The following is a 22,067-nucleotide window of genomic DNA, read 5'->3' on the forward strand; positions in this document are numbered from 1 at the left end:
ACAGCATCATTCAAAGTCCGCTTTCTGCAGCTGAATATGAACCGGATCCCTTTGGGAAAGAATGAGCCAGGTGGTGGGGAAAGACTGATCTTGACCAGAACGGTGACTGTGACTGAAGAAACTTCATGCAATTAGACTTAACCTTATCATTTGATGATATCTGTGTAAAGACATACTGTACATGTTCATTTGGCAAATGGTATATAACAAGGAGGAATTTTATTAGAAAAAGTTAAGCTGCTGGTTGTTTGGCTTTTCATCAGTAGCGATCAGTATCAGTAAACATATGCAATGAAATACAGTTTTGGAATTGGTACAGATCTACTACAGATCCTATTGTATTTGAATGTATTTCCCCTGTTTGATTGATGAGAGTGAAATATTGAAAGGGATTTTGGATTTATATTATGCAGAGAAAGAGACCACAAATGCTGTTTTAATCTGTCAACTCAGAAAATAAAGACTCTGAAATATCGTAATGCTCCTTGTTTTCCTTTAGCAGATGCCTTTAACCAAAGCGACTTAGAATTGAGGAATTCAAGCGAGGGAATTCATCTAAAGAGGCAATAAACAGGAAAAGTGCTATTAATACAGAGTTCCAGCCATCGTTCGAGCTAGTATAGGCAGGAATTAAGGAATAGCGAGAAACCCTGAATTTAAGGGAGAGGTGGGATGTCTGGAATAGACCAGTAAGAACTGACAGTGTTGAAACTGAGACACATTGATAAACTGCTTGTATATTTTCTAAAAAACAACATGTACACATTATGGGTGGTTGACATATAAGCCTGAAAAAAAGTCACACTTTTGTTATTTTTTTTTGTTATTCAAATATTAGGCATAAAAAATATTGAGTTGTGTTGTACTGACTCTTGAATTTCCAAAAATATATGTGGTCTTTTAGATTTTGTATTGGAAGTTGGATTTATGCACCAATTTGTTGCATTCGTGCCTAAAATTGTCATATGGTGTGACATAAAAGTTATTCTATATAAAATGAAAATGGGATATACTCTCCCTAAGTAACTAACTTAACCATAACTCTTTATCATTACCATCTTAAGATTTAAAAAAGGTTTTGTGCAGATTCGTTAGATTTTTTATTATTTTTCTAAATCATCATGTGAAGTACCCCACTGGTGCTGGATAAGAAAAACAATAGTGAAAATGTAAAATTTAAAAACAAAAGTGTAATTTTTTCCTGTGATCAAAGCTGAATGTTCAGCATCATTACTCCAGTCTTCAGTGTCACATGATCCTTCAGAAATCATTCTAATATGATGATTTGATGCTCAAGAAACATCTATATCAGTGTTGAAAACAGTTCATATTTCTGTGGAAACTGATACATTTTATTTCTCAGGATTCTTTGATGAATAGAAAGTTCAAAAGAAGAGCATTTATTTGAAATAGAATCTTTTGTAACATTATAAATGTCTTTACTGTCACTTTTGATCAATTTAATGCATCCTTGATGAATAAAAGTATTAAATTATTAAAAAAATCTCACTAAACCCAGACATTTAAACGGTAGTGTAAGTTCAACCAGATGTTCTCTTCTGCATTCACAAAAGCTTCACCTGCATGAAAATGTTCAAGATGCGTGTGAGAAAAATAAAAGAGAAGATCCTAATAATCGGCACAATATAACAGATAAAGTCTTGCAGTTACAGAAATAGTTCTGGCAGTATTTTCTCAGTTCAATCTTCAGCATTGACTGTCAAGCTCCTAATAAAATGTTTGCTTGAGGAAATGATGAAGAATTAAAATTTTGGGGTGAATTAACCCTTTAAACTACTGTACTGGAGCTTCAGAAGAGCCTTGACTTCCGCTTGTAAAGCTTCCAGCCGCTGGAGATCTGGACCGTACGGCTTCAGTGTGTGTGTGTGTGTGTGTGTGTGTATATATATATATGTATATATATATATATATATATATATATATATATATATATATATATATATATGTGTGTGTGTGTGTGTGTGTGTGTGAGTGAGAGAGACACTATCTGACGGCCAGCGCGCTGAAGAACAGCAGCAGAACCTCGGGCCGTACACTGGACGCTGAAGATGTCTCGTCTCTGTTCTCCTGCTCCTGAACCGGAGTGTGGGTCGGGTGGGTCGGGTGGGTCGGGTCGGTCGGGTCGGTCCTGAAGGATTCTGATTCTGTGACACCGGAGCCGGAGCCGGAGCCGCTGCTCTCTTCATCTGAGACTGAGACGGAGGAAAAGATCACGATCTCAACATCATGGACCCGGTTTATGCCAACATTCAAAGATCTGGCTATGAAAAACGTCTCCGGTTATGACTGTAACCCTTGTTCCCTGAGAAGGGAACGAGACTGCGTCGGAACGACACTTTGGGGAAAGCTCTTAGCGTAACACGTCTGAAGTATGAATGAAACTAATCCAATCCTATAGCTATAGGTGTTGCGTGATGACGTATTGAGTGACGGCACACACGGAAGCTATAGGGACGCCGGCACACAACAGCGTTAGCTTCTGCGATGGAGCAAGTCACTCCCCGGCAGGAGGAGGAGTGGCGGAGGGACGCAGTGTCTCGTTCCCTTCTCAGGGAACAGGGGTTACAGTCGGAACCCGAGACGTTCCCTTTCAAGGGAACTCGCACTACGTCGGAACGACACTTTGGGGAATGAATACCCACTATGCCACAACATGCCCTGCCTGTCCCAGTGTGAAGCTAGAGTGCCTGGCATAGAAGGAATGTCCAGACTGTAGAACCTTGTGAATGTATGAGGGGTGGCCCAAGGTGAAGGCAAGCTGCGCACCTGATAGGCCATAGATATTGCCTGAACAATCCATTTGCTTGGATGCGGGAAGCCCCTTCTTGGGTGACCCGAAGCACACCAGCCTTCCTCCACTGAGAAGACCTCTGGACATAAATCTTGAGAGCTCTGACAGGGGAAAGCAGGTGAAGTCTCCCATCTTCCGCCGGCACGTGAGGTGGAGGGTGAAACGCCTGCAGAACCGTAGGCCGTGCCACATTAGAGGCACTGCAGGCACATAGCCCGGCCTGGGATGCAAGATAGCCCTGACTCCAGGCACCCGTGAGATATAGAGAGCGCCTGAAGGTCTCCTACTCTCCTCAGAGAAGTAATGGCTGATGAAAAAACCTCAGCCGACTCCAGAGGTTCGAAGGGGGGCTTGACCATCCCTTCGAGAACCACTGCCAGGTCCCATGTGGGAACTCTGGTCCAAGTCGCAGGTCTCATCCTTCAAGCCCCACGGAGAAAACGTACGACCCACAGTTTCCATAGCTCTGGCCGAGGGTGAAACATTGAGCCCTCTGCCTGTGACAGCAGGTCCTCCTGATGGGAATCTCCAATGGAGGGCCCTCTAGGAGCGATATTATGTCTGAGATCCATACCCGGTCCGGCCACTCTCCCTCTCCAGAACTCCCGGGAGCAGAGCGATCGGGGGAACCACAGTGGACAGTGTGACGTCTCTCGAGACGCGAACAGATCCACTTCCACTGGGCCGAACCTCTGACATACTGACTCCACCACCTCGGGGTGAAGTCTCCATTCCTCTGGTCTCTTGTGACTGGGCCATAATAAGCCAGTCGTCTATATAATTTAGCACCCTGATACCCTGAAGCCTCAGCGGAGCTAGAGCTGCATCCATGCATTTGGTAAACATGCGGAGAGACAACCACTCATTCTCCGCTGCTTAAACCAGGAGCTCGGCTCATAATGCGCTGGCAGAACAGCGAGAGAACAGCCCATGCATGCTCCGCTCCCAGCTTAGTCAGATGATTATTCCATCTTTTTAATTAATCAAAATTAAATGCAGCCATAATAACCAGACACGTGAAACATGGTCTGAATGGTAGGCTGAATTAAAATATTTAACTTCTCAAAGTCAGATAATATTCTACCATTTTAATTCATCAGAATTAAATGCAGCCATAACCAACAGACAAGTTAAACAAAGTCTGAATGATAGGCTAAATTAAAATATCTAACTGCTCAGACAGATCAGACCAGTCTCATAATCTATACGTAAACCTCTGATCTCAATAGGCTGCAGTCTTTAGCCTCCTTGTTAGAGCGCCTGACTCCCACGCCGGAGACCCGGGTTCGAGGCCCGCACAGAGCGGGGCGAGGGGTTACACATGCCTCGCATCCAAACAGTATCACACACCGATCGCGTGTGTCACCTCCCGAAGTTTAACATGGGCAGGAAGACACAAGCTTTCAGCTGTGCTTATAGTAACAATTCAAGTTCCTACAGGACAAACAACACCAAATAGGACAGACAGTTGACACAGAGCACTTGCTGAAGAGCAAAAAGCTAACTCTGTTGTGTGCCGTCACACGCTACGTCATCACGCAACGCCAATAGGATTGGATTCATTTAATTCATACTTCAGACGCGTTACGCAAAGAGTGTTCCCCAAAGTGTCGTTCTGACGCAGTGCGAGTCCCTCGAAAGGGAACTAACAATGACTAAAGCCACATTTCCACCGCAGGAACTCTGGAGTTTAGGGTGTGTTTCCACCTCAGGAACTCTGGAGTTTAGGGTGTGTTTCCACCTCAGGAACTCTGGAGTTTAGGGTGTGTTTCCACCTCAGGAACTCTGGAGTTTAGGGTGTGTTTCCACCTCAGGAACTCTGGAGTTTAGGGTGTGTTTCCACCACAGGAACTCTGGAGTTTAGGGTGTGTTTCCACCGCAGGAACTCTGGAGTTTAGGGTGTGTTTCCACCGCAGGAACTCTGGAGTTTAGGGTGTGTTTCCACCGCAGGAACTCTGGAGTTTAGGGTGTGTTTCCACCACAGGAACTCTGGAGTTTAGGGTGTGTTTCCACTGCAGGAACTCTGGAGTTTAGGGTGTGTTTCCACCGCAGGAACTCTGGAGTTTAGGGTGTGTTTCCACCGCAGGAACTCTGGAGTTTAGGGTGTGTTTCCACCGCAGGAACTCTGGAGTTTAGGGTGTGTTTCCACCGCAGGAACTCTGGAGTTTAGGGTGTGTTTCCACCGCAGGAACTCTGGAGTTTAGGGGTGTGTTTCGACCACAGGAACTCTGGAGTTTAGGGTGTGTTTCCACCGCAGGAACTCTGGAGTTTAGGGTGTGTTTCCACCGCAGGAACTCTGGAGTTTAGGGTGTGTTTCCACCGCAGGAATCAGGGTCTAAATGAAGTTCCGGGTAAATATTTCCCCCTTAGAAAGTCCCTGCTGGTGAGGTATTACTTCTTCAATGTTCAGGAACTTTCAGGGGTGGGACTTGGACTAATTTTCCTAATCTTCCCGGTACTTTAGACCGTGGTGGAAACCCAGACAGCAAGTTCCTGGGACAAATTGTTTCGGGTGATTTCAGTGGAAACTCTGGAAACCACAGTGAAAGCAGGTGATGCTTCACACACGACTTCCCATAAAACCTCATTGTGTCGTTTGATCATCGCACAGATAATTCTCCGCTCTGAGTTCATCAATAAGACACATCAGTGCTTCTGAACACACGTTAGCATTCGTCAGACTTACCGGAGTCCTGGAAGTGGAGGTCAGTGCCGTGGTAAGCGTTCTTCAGCTTGTTGCTCATCATCCGGAGAGCCATGATCTGCTGTCGGACCACAGCGTCGGGTCGGGAAGAGTCTGTGCTGTTATTCTCCTGAAGGATCCATACGTCTTTCTGAACCTCAGGGTCGAACCTGGAACAAAACAACTGGGTAGTTCAGCCAGATCCATGCATAGGGTTCAGCTATTAACATCTAATAACGTCATTAAAATTAGCCGTGCACATGAATACGCTCATTAACATTAGCTGTGCATATAAATACGCTCATTAATATTAGCAGCGCACATTAATATGCTCATTAATATTAGCAGTTCACACGAATACGCTCATTAATATTAGCAGTTCACACATTAATATGCTCATTAATATTAGCAGCACACATGAATATGCTCATTAATATTAGCAGCACACATGAATATGCTCATTAAAATTCGCAGCGAACATGAATACGCTCATTAATAGTAGCAGCGAACATGAATACGCTCATTAATATTAGCAGCACATTAATATGCTCATTAATAGTAGCAGCGCACATTAATATGCTCATTAATATTAACAGTTCACACGAATATGCTCATTAATATTGGCAGCACACATTAATATTCTCATTAATATTAGCAGTGCACATGAACACGCTCATTAATATTAGCAGCACACACTAATATGCTCATTAATATTAGCAGTTCACACTAATATACTCATTAATATTAGTAGCACACATTAATATGCTAATTAATATTAGCAGTGCACATGAACACGCTCATTAATATTAGCAGCACACACTAATATGCTCATTAATATTAGCAGTTCACACGAATATACTCATTAATATTAGTAGCACACATTAATATGCTCATTAATATTAGCAGTGCACATGAACACGCTCATTAATATTTGCAAATAGATGCACTATTATGATGGATAGATGCACTTTTATGATGGATAGGTGCACTTTGATGGATTTCAAAACAAAAACAGCCATTCACTGCCATTATAAAGCTTGGAAGAGCCAGGACAACTCCGATTGTATTCGCCTGAAAGAAGAATGTCATACACACCTAGGATGAATTCAGTGTGAGTAAATCATGGGCTAATTTTCATTTTTGGGTTAACTATCCCTTTAATATTAGCAGCCCACATGAATATTAATGATGAGTGTTACCTGCCCTGCTCGAGGCCGTTCCAGCAGAACTCGTTCATGAATATGCTCATTAATATGAATATTAACGAGTGTTACCTGCCCTGCTCGAGGCCGTTCCGGCAGAACTCGTTCATGAATATGCTGATTAATATGAATATTAACGAGTGTTACCTGCCCTGCTCGAGGCCGTTAGTGTTACCTGCCCTGCTCGAGGCCGTTCCGGCAGAACTCGTTCATGAATATGCTGATTAATATGAATATTAACGAGTGTTACCTGCCCTGCTCGAGGCCGTTCCGGCAGAACTCGTTCATGAATATGCTGATTAATATGAATATTAACGAGTGTTACCTGCCCTGCTCGAGGCCGTTCCAGCAGAACTCGTTCATGAATATGCTGATTAATATGAATATTAACGAGTGTTACCTGCCCTGCTCGAGGCCGTTCCAGCAGAACTCGTTCATGAATATGCTGATTAATATGAATATTAACGAGTGTTACCTGCCCTGCTCGAGGCCATTCCAGCAGAACTCCTTCATGAATATGGTGATTAATATGAATATTAACGAGTGTTACCTGCCCTGCTCGAGGCCGTTCCAGCAGAACTCGTTCATGAATATGCTGATTAATATGAATATTAACGAGTGTTACCTGCCCTGCTCGAGGCCATTCCAGCAGAACTCCTTCATGAATACGCTGATTAATATGAATATTAACGAGTGTTACCTGCCCTGCTCGAGGCCGTTCCAGCAGAACTCCTTCATGAATATGCTGATTAATATGAATATTAACAAGTGTTACCTGCCCTGCTCGAGGCCGTTCCGGCAGAACTCGTTCATGAATATGCTGATTAATATGAATATTAACGAGTGTTACCTGCCCTGCTCGAGGCCGTTCCGGCAGAACTCGTTCATGAATATGCTGATTAATATGAATATTAACGAGTGTTACCTGCCCTGCTCGAGGCCGTTCCGGCAGAACTCGTTCATGAATATGCTGATTAATATGAATATTAACGAGTGTTACCTGCCCTGCTCGAGGCCGTTCCAGCAGAACTCGTTCATGAATAAGCTGATTAATATGAATATTAACGAGTGTTACCTGCCCTGCTCGAGGCCGTTCCGGCAGAACTCGTTCATGAATAAGCTGATTAATATGAATATTAACGAGTGTTACCTGCCCTGCTCGAGGCCGTTCCGGCAGAACTCGTTCATGAATATGCTGATTAATATGAATATTAACGAGTGTTACCTGCCCTGCTCGAGGCCGTTCCAGCAGAACTCGTTCATGAATAAGCTGATTAATATGAATATTAACGAGTGTTACCTGCCCTGCTCGAGGCCGTTCCAGCAGAACTCCTTCATGAACATGCTGATTAATATGAATATTAACGAGTGTTACCTGCCCTGCTCGAGGCCGTTCCGGCAGAACTCGTTCATGAATATGCTGATTAATATGAATATTAACGAGTGTTACCTGCCCTGCTCGAGGCCGTTCCAGCAGAACTCGTTCATGAATAAGCTGATTAATATGAATATTAACGAGTGTTACCTGCCCTGCTCGAGGCCGTTCCGGCAGAACTCCTTCATGAATATGCTGATTAATATGAATATTAACGAGTGTTACCTGCCCTGCTCGAGGCCGTTCCAGCAGAACTCGTTCATGAATATGCTGATTAATATGAATATTAACGAGTGTTACCTGCCCTGCTCGAGGCCGTTCCAGCAGAACTCCTTCATGAATATGCTGATTAATATGAATATTAACGAGTGTTACCTGCCCTGCTCGAGGCCGTTCCAGCAGAACTCCTTCATGAATATGCTGATTAATATGAATATTAACGAGTGTTACCTGCCCTGCTCGAGGCCGTTCCAGCAGAACTCGTTCATGAATACGCTGATTAATATGAATATTAACGAGTGTTACCTGCCCTGCTCGAGGCCGTTCCAGCAGAACTCCTTCATGAATATGCTGATTAATATGAATATTAACGAGTGTTACCTGCCCTGCTCGAGGCCGTTCCAGCAGAACTCCTTCATGAATATGCTGATTAATATGAATATTAACGAGTGTTACCTGCCCTGCTCGAGGCCGTTCCGGCAGAACTCGTTCATGAATATGCTGATTAATATGAATATTAACGAGTGTTACCTGCCCTGCTCGAGGCCGTTCCGGCAGAACTCCTTCATGAATATGCTGATTAATATGAATATTAACGAGTGTTACCTGCCCTGCTCGAGGCCGTTCCGGCAGAACTCCTTCATGAATATGCTGATTAATATGAATATTAACGAGTGTTACCTGCCCTGCTCGAGGCCGTTCCAGCAGAACTCGTTCATGAATACGCTGATTAATATGAATATTAACGAGTGTTACCTGCCCAGCTCGAGGCCGTTCCAGCAGAACTCGTTCATGAATACGCTGATTAATATGAATATTAATGAGTGTTACCTGCCCTGCTTGAGGCCGTTCCGGCAGAACTCCTTCATGAATATGCTGATTAATATGAATATTAACGAGTGTTACCTGCCCAGCTCGAGGCCGTTCCGGCAGAACTCGTTCATGAATATGCTGATTAATATGAATATTAACGAGTGTTACCTGCCCTGCTCGAGGCCGTTCCAGCAGAACTCCTTCATGAATATGCTGATTAATATGAATATTAACGAGTGTTACCTGCCCTGCTCGAGGCCGTTCCAGCAGAACTCGTTCATGAATATGCTGATTAATATGAATATTAACGAGTGTTACCTGCCCTGCTCGATGCCGTTCCAGCAGAACTCGTTCATGAATATGCTGATTAATATGAATATTAACGAGTGTTACCTGCCCTGCTTGAGGCCGTTCCGGCAGAACTCCTTCATGAATATGCTGATTAATATGAATATTAACGAGTGTTACCTGCCCTGCTCGATGCCGTTCCAGCAGAACTCGTTCATGAATATGCTGATTAATATGAATATTAACGAGTGTTACCTGCCCTGCCCGAGGCCGTTCCAGCAGTTCTCGTTCTCCACCGTCGCCACATGCTCCTCCTGACAGATCGACTCGGGGAGTGACGACCAGAACTTCCTGAACCGCATCAACTTCTCCTTGATGTCCGTCACCTGATGATGAAGACATGAGGAAGACCATTAGAACAACTCATCATTCACACACACACACACACACACACACACACACTGACAGAAACTATATTCAAATGATTTAATAAAATAATTAAATTCCATTATTCCAGACATTTCAGTCAATGTTTTAGTATCATTGAGATACTTTTATAGTTTTTATTGTGATTTTTGTCTTTTTATTCGTTTTTTTTCTATTTTTTCTATGTAGTACATCAAATGAAAATGTTTCCTTAACTAGCTGAAATTTCTTATATGTTATTTTATTTCAGTTAATGCTTATTTTATATCAAATAAAAATTGTTTTGTTAACTATAATAACCTTGGTTTCAATAACTCAAAGTTCTTAACGGTTCACACTTTTTCTAACCAATGAATTTACTTAACTTTTCTTTTTTTAACTTCAACTATTTTAAAGGTTCCTCATTTTGTTTCGGAGGTCAGAAACACTGTAATGTCCTCATGATCTCCACTGCAGCATCAGCTGTTTTCCCTCAGTGTCTGAAACGCTTCGTTAGAAGATTCAGTGTCTCTAAGCCCCGCCTCTCTGAGAGCTGCTCTGCTGTGATTGGTCAGAAACCAAACACTCATTTATCATATCTGAATCTCAGCTCTTGATCACAGTGATACGAACAGTAACGATGGCGTGGGTTTTACCAAATCAATCTCATGAAATTGGATTTGCTTTGTCAGCAGAAAACAGCGTCTGCTCCACATGAACTACAACGACCGGTCCTGCAGATTTGCTTTATAAAACATAGGGAATATCAGACCCTTCCTATCAGACTACACAGCTCCTTGTCCAAGCTCTTGTTCTCTCCAGACTGGACTATTGTAATGCTCTCTTAGCGGGCCGTCCGGCATGTACTATCAGGCCTTTGCATTTGATCAACGAGGCGAAGAAAGCCCTCGTCACTCTCTTCCTCAGTTTGCACTGGTTCCCAACAGCCGCTCGCATCTAATTCAAGGCACTGATGTTTGCCTACAAGACAACCACTGGCTCTGCACCAACACACCCAAACCTGCTAGTTCAGACGCCCTCCAGACGCTTGTGCTCTGCAAGCGAACGACGCCTCGTGGAGCATCATCCCAAAGAGCCACGAAATCACTCTCACAGACCTTCTCCTGGACCGTTCCCAGCTGGAGGAATGACCAGTTAATACTAGCACTTACCTCTTCTACTCTATTTGTTTTCTTTTTCTGATAAAAAAAAAAAAAAACACTTGCTATGTGTTCTGTGCTAGACTAACTGAGACTCGTTACAGCACTTGTGTGAGAGGTGTGTGTGTGTGTGTGTGTGTGTGTGTGTGTGTGTGTGTGTGTGTGAGATAGAGGTGTACACGGCTGTCCTCTCACTGGTCTGATCGCTTCTATTGTTCTCCTCATTTGTAATTCGCTTTGGATAAAAGCGTCTGCTAAATTATTAAATGTAAAATGTAAATGAACAACACAAACCAAACTCTTCCAGTCTCAGATAAACTACAGTGTTTGAGGGCGGGGCTAAGGGACGCTGTTCAGCCAATCAGGACCAGAGACTGGCATTATGCTAATGGACCTGCACTGAAGCATCATCCAGATGAAGAGTGATTGTGTGTGTGTGTGTGTGTGTGTGTGTGTGTGTGTGTGTGTGTGTGTGTGTGTGTATGTGTGTGTCCTCCACTAGAGGGAGCAAATGCTCCAGTCCAGGAACTGCTCAATGAAACTCAAACACACCTGAGATGTACTAGTCTATTTTTTTTCTAAATGAAATCACATTTATACATAAAAGAAAGAATATCAAAATGACAAACCATTCCTTTAATATTTAACAGGTATTAACTACGTGACCTTATATACATTATGAAATATTATACCATGCTCCTGCAAGATGTAAGGAAAAAATTTAATAAACACGGCTAAAAATTCATATGTCCTTCGGAAGGACTTTGATGTAATGAATGATCATGCAACTTTAACTTTAACATCAGACTCTCGTCATGTCACACTTTATTCAAGCAAGAAGATGCACTGCATAAGTTTAATGAAATACTGATGACTAAATACACTGCCGTTCAAAAGTTTGGGGTCAGTAGGTCATTTTTTTAAAAAAAATTAATCATTTTTTTCCATCAAGGACACATTAAATTGATCAAAAGTGACAGTAAAGACAGTTACAAAATATTCCATCTCAGAGAAATGCTGTTCTTTTGAACCTTCTGTTCATCAAAGAATCCTGAGAAATAACTACACCGTTCAGGGCAAAACACATCTTTCTCCACTGACGGCCATTCTGACAAAAATAAATATTCATATAAACTGAAGAAATGTATATATGTATGATGTGTTTAACAGGATCCACAGGCCGAACTCCTGAAACACGGGATGGATGTTCGGTTAGTCTCTGTTTGTCAGGCTGCAATCAGCAAAGCACAGAATACGCCTTTAAATAAACACAATCCAAACAAATCTGACCTCGTGTGTTTAGTTTGTGTGGTACGTCTCGAAAGTGATAATTATACTCACGCATGTATAATGAGTAAATGAAAACATGGCTAAAAAAAAAAAAGAGACTTTCATTCTGTGTTCTGTGAAAAAAAAAAAAGAAGATTTTAAGTCACTAACATTTTAATAATATCGGCTATCTGAAGTGTAAATAACTAAAAGTTTTAGGTTAAATATGACATAATAAGATATAATGCTAAAAGCATCATAAAAATGACATGCATATTATGGCATTAGTTGCACCAAATGAGACGCGACCGCAACACACATCTATGGAAATCAGCAGTTCAAACATTCTAACACAAAAGTCTTGGATTCAATTCAATGTTGAATGATTATAAATATATACTTCATCAACGAGACCTGCACATAACAAACACGAGGGCGAACAAGATTACAAATATTAGAGATACTTCTGACTAGTTAATGATTAAATACTTTATAAATGACCAGAAGAGACTCTGACACACACTGGAGACGCTGCTCTTACAGTATCAGTGTGTGTGTGTGTGTGTGTGCGTGTGTGTGCGCGTGTGTGCGCGCGCGCGTGTGTGTGTGTGTGCGCGCGCGTGTGTGTGCGCGCGCGTGTGTGCGCGTGTGTGTGTGTGTGTGTGTGTGTGTGAGTGTGCGTGGTTGTGTGGGCAGGAGAATAAACACTGAGCAACTCTTACACTGAGTTGCATGAGTTTCCACACAATCCTCTGGCAAGCGTTTAAAACAGGAGAGAGCAAATACATGCATTAATAAACTCTGAGAACACACTGATTATGGTTTATTAATTTCACCTGGATAGTGTTGATGCCATTAAGGGTCACAGAGACACAACGACTAACTAGATCAACTAGCTGGAACTAACTAGATGAAAGAAAGAAATAATCATTTTATTTATGCAAAAACATATTAAAATGATCAAAAGTGAGATTTATAATGTTAAAAACAGTGAAATATTATTCCAGTGTAAATCATCTGTTCTCTATGTGAATATACAGTAAAGTGTAATTTATTCCTGTGATCAAAGCTGCATTTTCAGCATCATTACTCCAGTCTTCAGTGTCACATGATCCTTCAGAAATCACTCTATTATGATGATTTGATGATCAAGAAACATTTCTGATTATTATCAGTGTTGAAAACAGTTCATATTTCTGTGGAAACTGTCTTACATTTTATTTCTCAGGATTCTTTGATGAATAGAAAGTTCAAAAGAACAGCATTTATTTGAAACAGAATCTTCTGTAACATTATAAATGTCTTTACTGTCACTGATGAGTTTAATGCGTCCTTGATGATTAAAAGCGTTGACTTTAAAATTTAAAACAGAAGCAGTGTTAGAGGTAATGAGATCATTAAGTGATTAACTGAGTGATGATTGAGCATTACTGAAGACACCTGATAACAAGCAGAATCACTGAAGGAGAAAATCAAACTTTGTAAGTCGCCATTACAGTGATCAGTGTGTGCTTTAGTTGGGCTCTTGGCCCTTACACTATTAATGTTAGAGTTAGTTTGTCTGCTGTAACTGAGTTATAACTGCCAGAGGAACAAAGAGAAACGGTGATCTGATGATGTTGGTTATGTTTTAACATAATTAGGGCCCGAGCACCGATGGTGTGAGGACCCTCTTGGAATTGCTCTGTTTATTATTATTATTATTATTATTATTATTATTATTCTTCTCCGCATTTAATTGCATTTTTGAGGGCCTAAACATGCTCGAAAACTCACAAAACTTTGCACACGCGTCAGAACTGGCGAAAATTTACATCTGATATAGGTTTCAGAATTGGACGGGGCAAAATGGCTCGATAGCGCCACCTATAAAAGTTCAACGGAGTGCGCCTCCCGCAACGTTCCACGTACGTGCACGAAATTCGGTACATACATGTAATGACCTAATACCTACAAAAAAGTCTCTTGGAGCATAGCCCTAAACACAACAGGAAGTCAGCCATTTTGAACTTCCTCTCAGATTTTTGTGCAGTTTTTGCCATTTTCAGGCCTCGTACTTTAACGAACTCCTCCTACAGTTTTAATCTGATCATCTTCAAATTTGGTGAGTGTAATCTTAAGGCCTTTGCGACGTTAAATTGCGAAGATCTTGAGTTTTCGTCGAAGGGCGGGTCCTCGGCGGCCTGACAAATTTCGATGTTTCGCCATGAAACAGGAAGTTGCTGTAACTCAGGCATGGAATGTCCAATCTGCCCCAAACTTCACACGTTTGATAAGAGTTCTGTCCTGAACACATGACCATGCTCATATTCAGTTATAGTCATAGCGCCACCTGCTGGCAACAGGAAGTGACATGTTTAACACTGTTATGGACTCCTAATAACATATAAAAAAGTGCCAGCAAGTGCTAAACATGCTAACAACATACTAGAAGCATGCTAAAACATGCTAGCAAACTCTTAGCTAAGTGCTAAAGCATGCTATTATTGCAATTAAATAGGAATTTGCTGTAACTCAGGCATGGAATGTCCAATCTGCCCCAAACTTCACACTTTTGATAAGCGTTCTGTCCTGAACACATCTACATGAGAATATTCAGTTATAGAAATAGCGCCACCTACTGGTAACAGGAAGTGTCATGTTTAACACGTTGATGCCATTCTAGCAACATGTTAAAAATGCCATTGACTTCTAAACATGCTAGAAACATGTTAAAACATGCTAGCAATACTTAGCTAAGTGCTAAAGCATGCTAATTCAATGAAACAGGATGTTGTTGTTACGCAAGAAGGCAATGTCCATTCTGCACCAAACTTCACACTTTTAATAAACGTTCTGTCCTGAACACATGACCATGCTCATATTCAGTTACAGTCATAGTGCCACCTGCTGGCAACAGGAAGTGACATGTTAAACACTGTTGTGGACATATAAAAACATATAAAAAAAGTGCCATCAAGTGTTAAACATGCTAACAACATACTAGAACCATGCTAAAACATGCTAGCAAACACTTAGCTAAGTGCTAAAGCATGCTATTGCTGCAATTAAATAGGAATTTGCTGTAACACAGGCATGGAATGTCCAATCTGCCCCAAACTTCACACGTTTGATAAGAGTTATCTCTTGAACACATGTCCATGCTCATATTTAGTTATAGTCATAGCGCCACCTGCTGGCAACAGGAAGTGACGTTTAACACTGTTCTTGACTCCTAATAACATATAAAAAAAATGCCAGTAGGTGCTAAACATCCTACCAACATACTAGAGACATGTTAAAACATACTAGCAAACACTTAGCTAAGTGCTAAAGAATGATATTACTGCAATTAAATATGAATTTGCTGTAACTCAGGCATGGAATGTCCAATCTGCGTCAAACTTCACACTTTTGATAAGCGTTCTGTCCTGAACACATGACCATGCTTATATTCAGTTACAGTCATAGCGCCACCTGCTGGCAACAGGAAGTGACATGTTAACACTGTTATGGACTCCTAATAACATATAAAAAAAGTGCCAGCAAGTGTTAAACATGCTAACAACATACTAGAAACATGCTAAAACATGCTAGCAAACTCTTAGCTAAGTGCTAAAGCATGCTATTATTGCAATTAAATAGGAATTTGCTGTAACTCAGGCATGGAATGTCCAATCTGCCCCAAACTTCACACTTTTGATAAGAGTCATGGCCTGAACACATCTGCATGAGAATGTTCAGTTCTAGTAATAGCGCCACCTACTGGCAACAGGAAGTGACATGTTTAACACGTTGATGCCGTTCTAGCAACATGTTAAAAATGCCATTGAGTTCTAAACATGCTAGAAACATGTTAAAACATGCTAACAATGCTTAGCTAAGTGCTAAAGAATGCTAATTCAATGAAACATGACTTTGTTGTTACTCAAGAAGGCAATGTCCAATTTGCACCAAACTTCACACGTTTGATAAGAGTTCTGTCCTGAACACACATCCATGCTCATATTCAGTTATAGTCATAACGCCACCTACTGGCAACAGAAACTGACATGGTTAACACAGTAATGCAGTACTAACCACATAATTATTGTGTACTGAGCATGCTAGAAACAGACTAAACATGCTAGCAACACTTAGCTGAGTCATGAAGCATGCTATTATCACCATTATACAAAACATTTTGTAACTGACTTTGACATACTCTTACTATATATACCTCCTTAAATGTACATTTCCCAACCATGCTCTGTCTTCCTAAAACCACCGAGTGTTGATGGCACGGGTGCGAGGGCCCTTTCATCGCTGCTTGCAGCTTTAATTATCATTATACCTGAATCACTAAACTCATTTAGAGCTTAATCTCTGATTTAGGTTTATATTGTTACAGTATTACTGTGATTCTACAGCATGAGATCCAGAATCTTCAATATAATCCAAAGGATTTGTTACAATTTGTTCTGATAAAAAAAAAAATCTTTCTTTTAGGCACACACAGACATCAAGAATCAGTGTATGAATCTCAACTGGTGACAAACAGAACATTCTGGTAGGAAAAGGAAATTACTAAGACCATTCAGATCATAATTTATTCATACCGCAATGCATGATGGGAGCCATGAATGAGTTTTGATTGGTGGCAGGGTGGTCCCAGGGTACCACCAGGCAATAATGCTCAATCATCACTCAATTAATCACTTAATTATCTCATTACCTTTAACACTGCTTAATTTAATAAAAAACACTGTGTGGAGTCAAATAAACTCCCAGGAGAGTTAATTTAACATTGGAGTTTTTGTTGTGTGTGTGTGTGAGGTGTGTGTGTGTGTGTGTGTGTGTGTGTGAGGTGTGTGTGTGTGTGTGTGTGTGAGAGAGGTGTGTGTGTGAGAAAGAGAGGTGGGTGTGTGTGTGTGTGTGTGTGTGTGTGTGTGTGTGTGTGTGTGTGTGTGTGTGTGTGTGTGTGTGTGTGTGTGTGTGTGTGAGAGGTATGTCTCTCTCACCAGGCGTTGGAGTCGGGATCCTGTGGTTACGGTGGGCAGATCCTCAAGGTGTGTGTGTGAGTGTGTGAGGTGTGTGAGATCCTCAGTGCTGTCGGGACTGAAGATGAACGTGTTCGGGACGCTCCGGGAGGATCGGCTCATTCCCGAGGGATTTGGCTGCCCACAACCCTGGAAAACCTGCAATTACACGCAGATCTAGAGTCTGAAACTCTGAAACACACACACTGAAACACACACTGAAACACACACTCTGAAACACACACTCTGAAACACACACACACACTAACCCGATGAGAGAACGCGCTCCACACTCCCAAATAACATGAGGAACGAGAACGAAATGGTGAAGTGAGCCTGATCCGTCATGTCTAAAGTTAGGCGCTCGACCACATGTTGTTTCACGGCTGAACCGCAGGATCACGATCAACAGAATTCACAACACAGCTTTAGAATAAACTTCTGAATTCGGCTCCACTAGTCTTGTGTATTTGTTCTTGGATTTGAATATGAAAAACTCTGAATACATGTGTGTAGTTGATGCAGAACATGTCTAAGCATGTTTTAATCAACATCAAGATTTTAGATTAAATTTATATGAACATATGAGAGGAAAAACGTACATTTTTGACCGACTGATTTTTCAGCATTTTAATCAACTTGTCAACTTCACGCTCATTTGACATGATCCTGCAATGAGACAACCTACCAACGGCTCGCTTATAATCATCACTGCACATTAATATTTACATTACATTCATATTTATGCATTTAGCAGTAGTGGTCGACCGATATTTTAATTAGCGGCATCAGTGTCCAATAAGTGTCGAAAGCTGACTTTAATTTAGACAGCAGAGTTTCCTTTACTCAAGTTTTTAACCGTTTCTTTATTTGTGAAATAAACTATAATAGGATTACAGAATCACTAACTTTCTCTCTAAACTATAAGGTTTATCAAGTTCAAATGATTATTTGCATATTGACATTTTCCAATTAATTATTTCTAATTTGGAAAATATGTGAAATATATATACATTTTGTTGGAGTAATTGTTATGCATATGTTATTTCTGGTCTTCAAATACAAAATATCACACATACAGTGGAGAGAACAAGTATTTGATACACTGCCGATTTTGCAGGTTTTCCCACTTACAAAGCATGTAGAAGTCTGTAATGTTTATCATAGGTACTCTTCAACTGTGAGTGACGGAATCTAAAACAAAAATCCAGAAAATCACATTGTATGATTTTTAAGTAATTAATTTGCATTTTATTGCATAACATAAGTATTTGATACATCAGAAAAGCAGAACTTAATATCTGGTACAGAAACCTTTGTTTGCAATTACAGAGATCATCCGTTTCCTGTAGTTCTGGACCAGGTTTGCACACACTGCAGGGATTCTGGCCCACTCCTCCATACAGACCTTCTCCAGATCCTTCAGGTTTCGGGGCTGTCGCTGGGGAATACGGACTTTCAGCTCCCTCCAAAGATCTTCTATGGGTTCAGGTCTGGAGACTGGCTAGGCCACTCCAGGACCTTGAGATGCTTCTTACGGAGCCATGGCTGTGTGTTTCGGGTCGTTGTCATGCTGGAAGACCCAGCCACGACCCATCTTCAATGCTCTTACTGAGGGAAGGAGGTTGTTGGCCAAGATCTCGTGATACACAGCCCCATCCATCCTCCCCTCAATACGGTGCAGTCGTCCTGTCCCCTTTGCAGAAAAGCATCCCCAAAGAATGATGTTTCCACCTCCATGCTTCACGGTTGGGATGGTGTTCTTGGGGTTGTACTCATCCTTCTTCTTCCTCCAAACACGGCGAGAGGAGTTTAGACCAAAAAGCTCTATTTTTTTGTCTCATTAGACCACATGACCTTCTCCCATTCCTCCTCTGGATCATCCAGATGGTCATTGGCAAACTTCAGACGGGCCTGGACATGCGCTGGCTTGAGCAGGGGGACCTTGCGTGCGCTGCAGGATTTTAATCCATGACGGCGTAGTGTGTTACTAATGGTTTTCTTTGAGACTGTGGTCCCAGCTCTCTTCAGGTCATTGACCAGGTCCTGCCGTGTAGTTCTGGGCTGATCCCTCACCTTCCTCATGATCATTGATGCCCCACGAGGTGAGATCTTGCATGGTGCCCCAGACCGAGGGAGATTGACCGTCATCTTGAACTTCTTCCATTTTCTAATAATTGCGCCAACAGTTGTTGCCTTCTCACCAAGCTGCTTGGCTATTGTCCTGTAGCCCATCCCAGCCTTGTGCAGGTCTACAATTTTATCCCTGATGTCCTTACACAGCTCTCTGGTCTTGGCCATTGTGGAGAGGTTGGAGTCTGTTTGATTGAGTGTGTGGACAGGTGTCTTTTATACAGGTAACGAGTTCAAACAGGTGCAGTTAATACAGGTAATGAGTGGAGAACAGGAGGGCTTCTGAAAGAGTAACTAACAGGTCTATGAGAGCCGGAATTCTTACTGGTTGGTAGGTGATCAAATACTTATGTCATGCAATAAAATGCTAATTAATTATTTAAAAATCATACAATGTGATGTTCTGGATTTTTGTTTTAGATTCCGTCACTCACAGATGAAGAGTACCTATGATAAACATTACAGACCTCTACATGCTTTGTAAGGAGGAAAACCTGCAAAATCGGCAGTGTATCAAATACTTGTTCTCCCCACTGTAGCTAATCAGCTTTATATCAGCAATCAAAAAATCCATAAGGATCGATCACTATTTAGCAGACACTGTTATCCAAAGCCACTTACAAAAGAGGAATGAAACCTCTCGAATTCATCAAAGAGCCAGTAATTATTGTAATGTTCAGGTCATTTATACAGTGATTTATACATATTAAAAGTAAACTAAATAGTTTTAATGGCAGATTTATCATTAGAGAACTAGATTATGAAGAAAGCTAGAGAAACGCAGCAGAAATAGACCGTATCCTGAGATCTGTACACCGCAGACATCACCTTGAACTATTCCCGGATCCTCAGCCGTGTGTGAGCGCAGGAGAACACCCGCTCACATTCTTCTCCTCCAGAAACTGTGATTAGTGGTGGACTGAGAGCGCATGCATGCTTTAGTGCTGAACAGCGAACTACAAATATCTGACCATCCGCAACTATGCTGTTATAAATACCCTGAAGCGAGGGCTGAGGTTTGGGTCCGAGTGCAGTGGAGGATATGTGCTAGGCTTGATCTCAGAACATGACTGTGTATGAGAACATGATAACCTGATAGGAGATCTGCATGCTGTTCTCCTGCATGTTCATGATGGCTTCAGAGATCTTCACGTCGATGGGCTCCATCACAGACTCGATGTTGAACGGTCCCTCGAGTCGCTCCGTCACCAGTAACATGGCATCTGTCCAACACACAGAGATTTATATATATATATATCATTATTACAGTAACAGTTTACAATGAGGTCTTACTTGTTAACATTATTTAACAGGGGTGTAACGATACCCTCATGTCGATACATGCGATAAATATCACGATACTGAACTCGATATTATTGCGATCCTCCAAATCATATGATGTGCTAAATTTGATATTACATTGTGTGTGTAAATGAATAGGCTTGGACTTGGTGCTGATAAACCCAAAGAATTAATATTAAGATAATTAAGATTAATAAATGCTGTGGAAGTATTGTTCATTCTTAGTTCATGTTAGCTAATGAAACGTTATTGTAAAGAGTTACCATTATTACCATTTGATGTTTTTACTTGACCATGAAGATATTTGTCCAGTTCCAGGTTAATAAAATAAGCTGGTTGTGGATGGGAGCACATAACGATGTCGGCTGACGCGGGTGTGGCAACAGATCCGTCCACAAATATGATGGAGGAAAACATTTCTGTCATGTCAACATGTATTTTCCCCTGCAGGCGTGGACTGAAGACCCGAGCGCCACAGAAACCTCTGAACATGATGTGGAGAGCTGGCATACACCGCTTTAATAACACACTGGCCAGACAACACGGCTCCACTGGGAACCAGTCAACAGCTACACAGAAAACCAGCAGGAGTTTCCTCATCACCTTCACAGAAGCTTTCACTTCAAGTGATAGTTCACCCAAAAAATGAAAATTAGCCCATGATTTACTCTCCCTCAAACCATAGGAACCATTAAGAGGCCTAAGTTCGCAGACCTAAGAGCTCTTGTAGGTTGGTGGACTGTCAGCAGATCAGAAAGGTAAGACGGAGCTAACCCATTTAATGACTTACAAACTAATAGCAAAACTTTCAAATTAATTCTGTGACACACCGGCAGCCAGTGAAGTGACTGAAGGACAGGAGTTATATGTTCCCGTTTACGAACTCCTGTCAAAACTCTAGCAGCAGAATTCTGGACTATCTGCAGGTGGTTTATGGATGATTGACTGATCCCCAAATAAAGTGAATTGCAATAATCCAGCCTTGTAGTGATAAAACCATGTATAACTTTTTCAAAATTTGAGAATGAAAGGAAAGACTTAATTTTTACCAGGGTTCGAAGCTGGTAGAAGCTTGCCTTCACAACTTGATTTACCTGTCAAGCTTTAGGGCACTATCCAATACCACACCCAAGTTTTTAACATATAGCTTAACATGAGGTGCCAGGCCACCAAGATTTACATTGTGCATCTGTAAATCTTGTGCATCTGTCCATCATAAAAGTGCATCTGTCCATCATAAAAGTGCATCAGCTCAGATCATTGGGTTATGGAAGAACTCTTTTAAAGGGGACATATCATGAAAATCTGAGTTTCTCCATGTGTAAGTGCTGTAATCGCTGCTTCTACCAACACAGAAAACATGAAAAGTGAAACCCAGTAACTGTGTTCTGGTGAGTCTTTCTCTGCAA

At 41.6% G+C, this 22,067-nt stretch overlaps 1 protein-coding gene across 1 annotated transcript in view; it reads right to left on the bottom strand.

Annotated features, from left to right (window-relative positions):
* Nucleotides 1–2,004: 2,004 nt before the first annotated feature.
* gpc6b (glypican 6b) overlaps nt 2,005–22,067 on the bottom strand; it is a gene marked incomplete at its 3' end in the record, with an annotated part of 32,162 nt that continues 12,099 nt past the window's right edge. Inside the window, exons 5-9 of the mRNA XM_084422226.1 lie at nt 20,449–20,579; nt 17,206–17,382; nt 9,648–9,778; nt 5,499–5,665; nt 2,005–2,213 (exon numbers count right to left, since the gene is read on the bottom strand). Coding sequence (XP_084278352.1) covers nt 2,005–2,213; nt 5,499–5,665; nt 9,648–9,778; nt 17,206–17,382; nt 20,449–20,579 — 815 coding nt within the window. The remainder of the gene's footprint in view (nt 2,214–5,498; nt 5,666–9,647; nt 9,779–17,205; nt 17,383–20,448; nt 20,580–22,067) is intronic.

The sequence above is a fragment of the Rutilus rutilus genome (assembly GCF_951802725.1).
Source record: "Rutilus rutilus genome assembly, chromosome: 10".
Lineage (NCBI taxonomy): Eukaryota > Metazoa > Chordata > Actinopteri > Cypriniformes > Leuciscidae > Rutilus > Rutilus rutilus.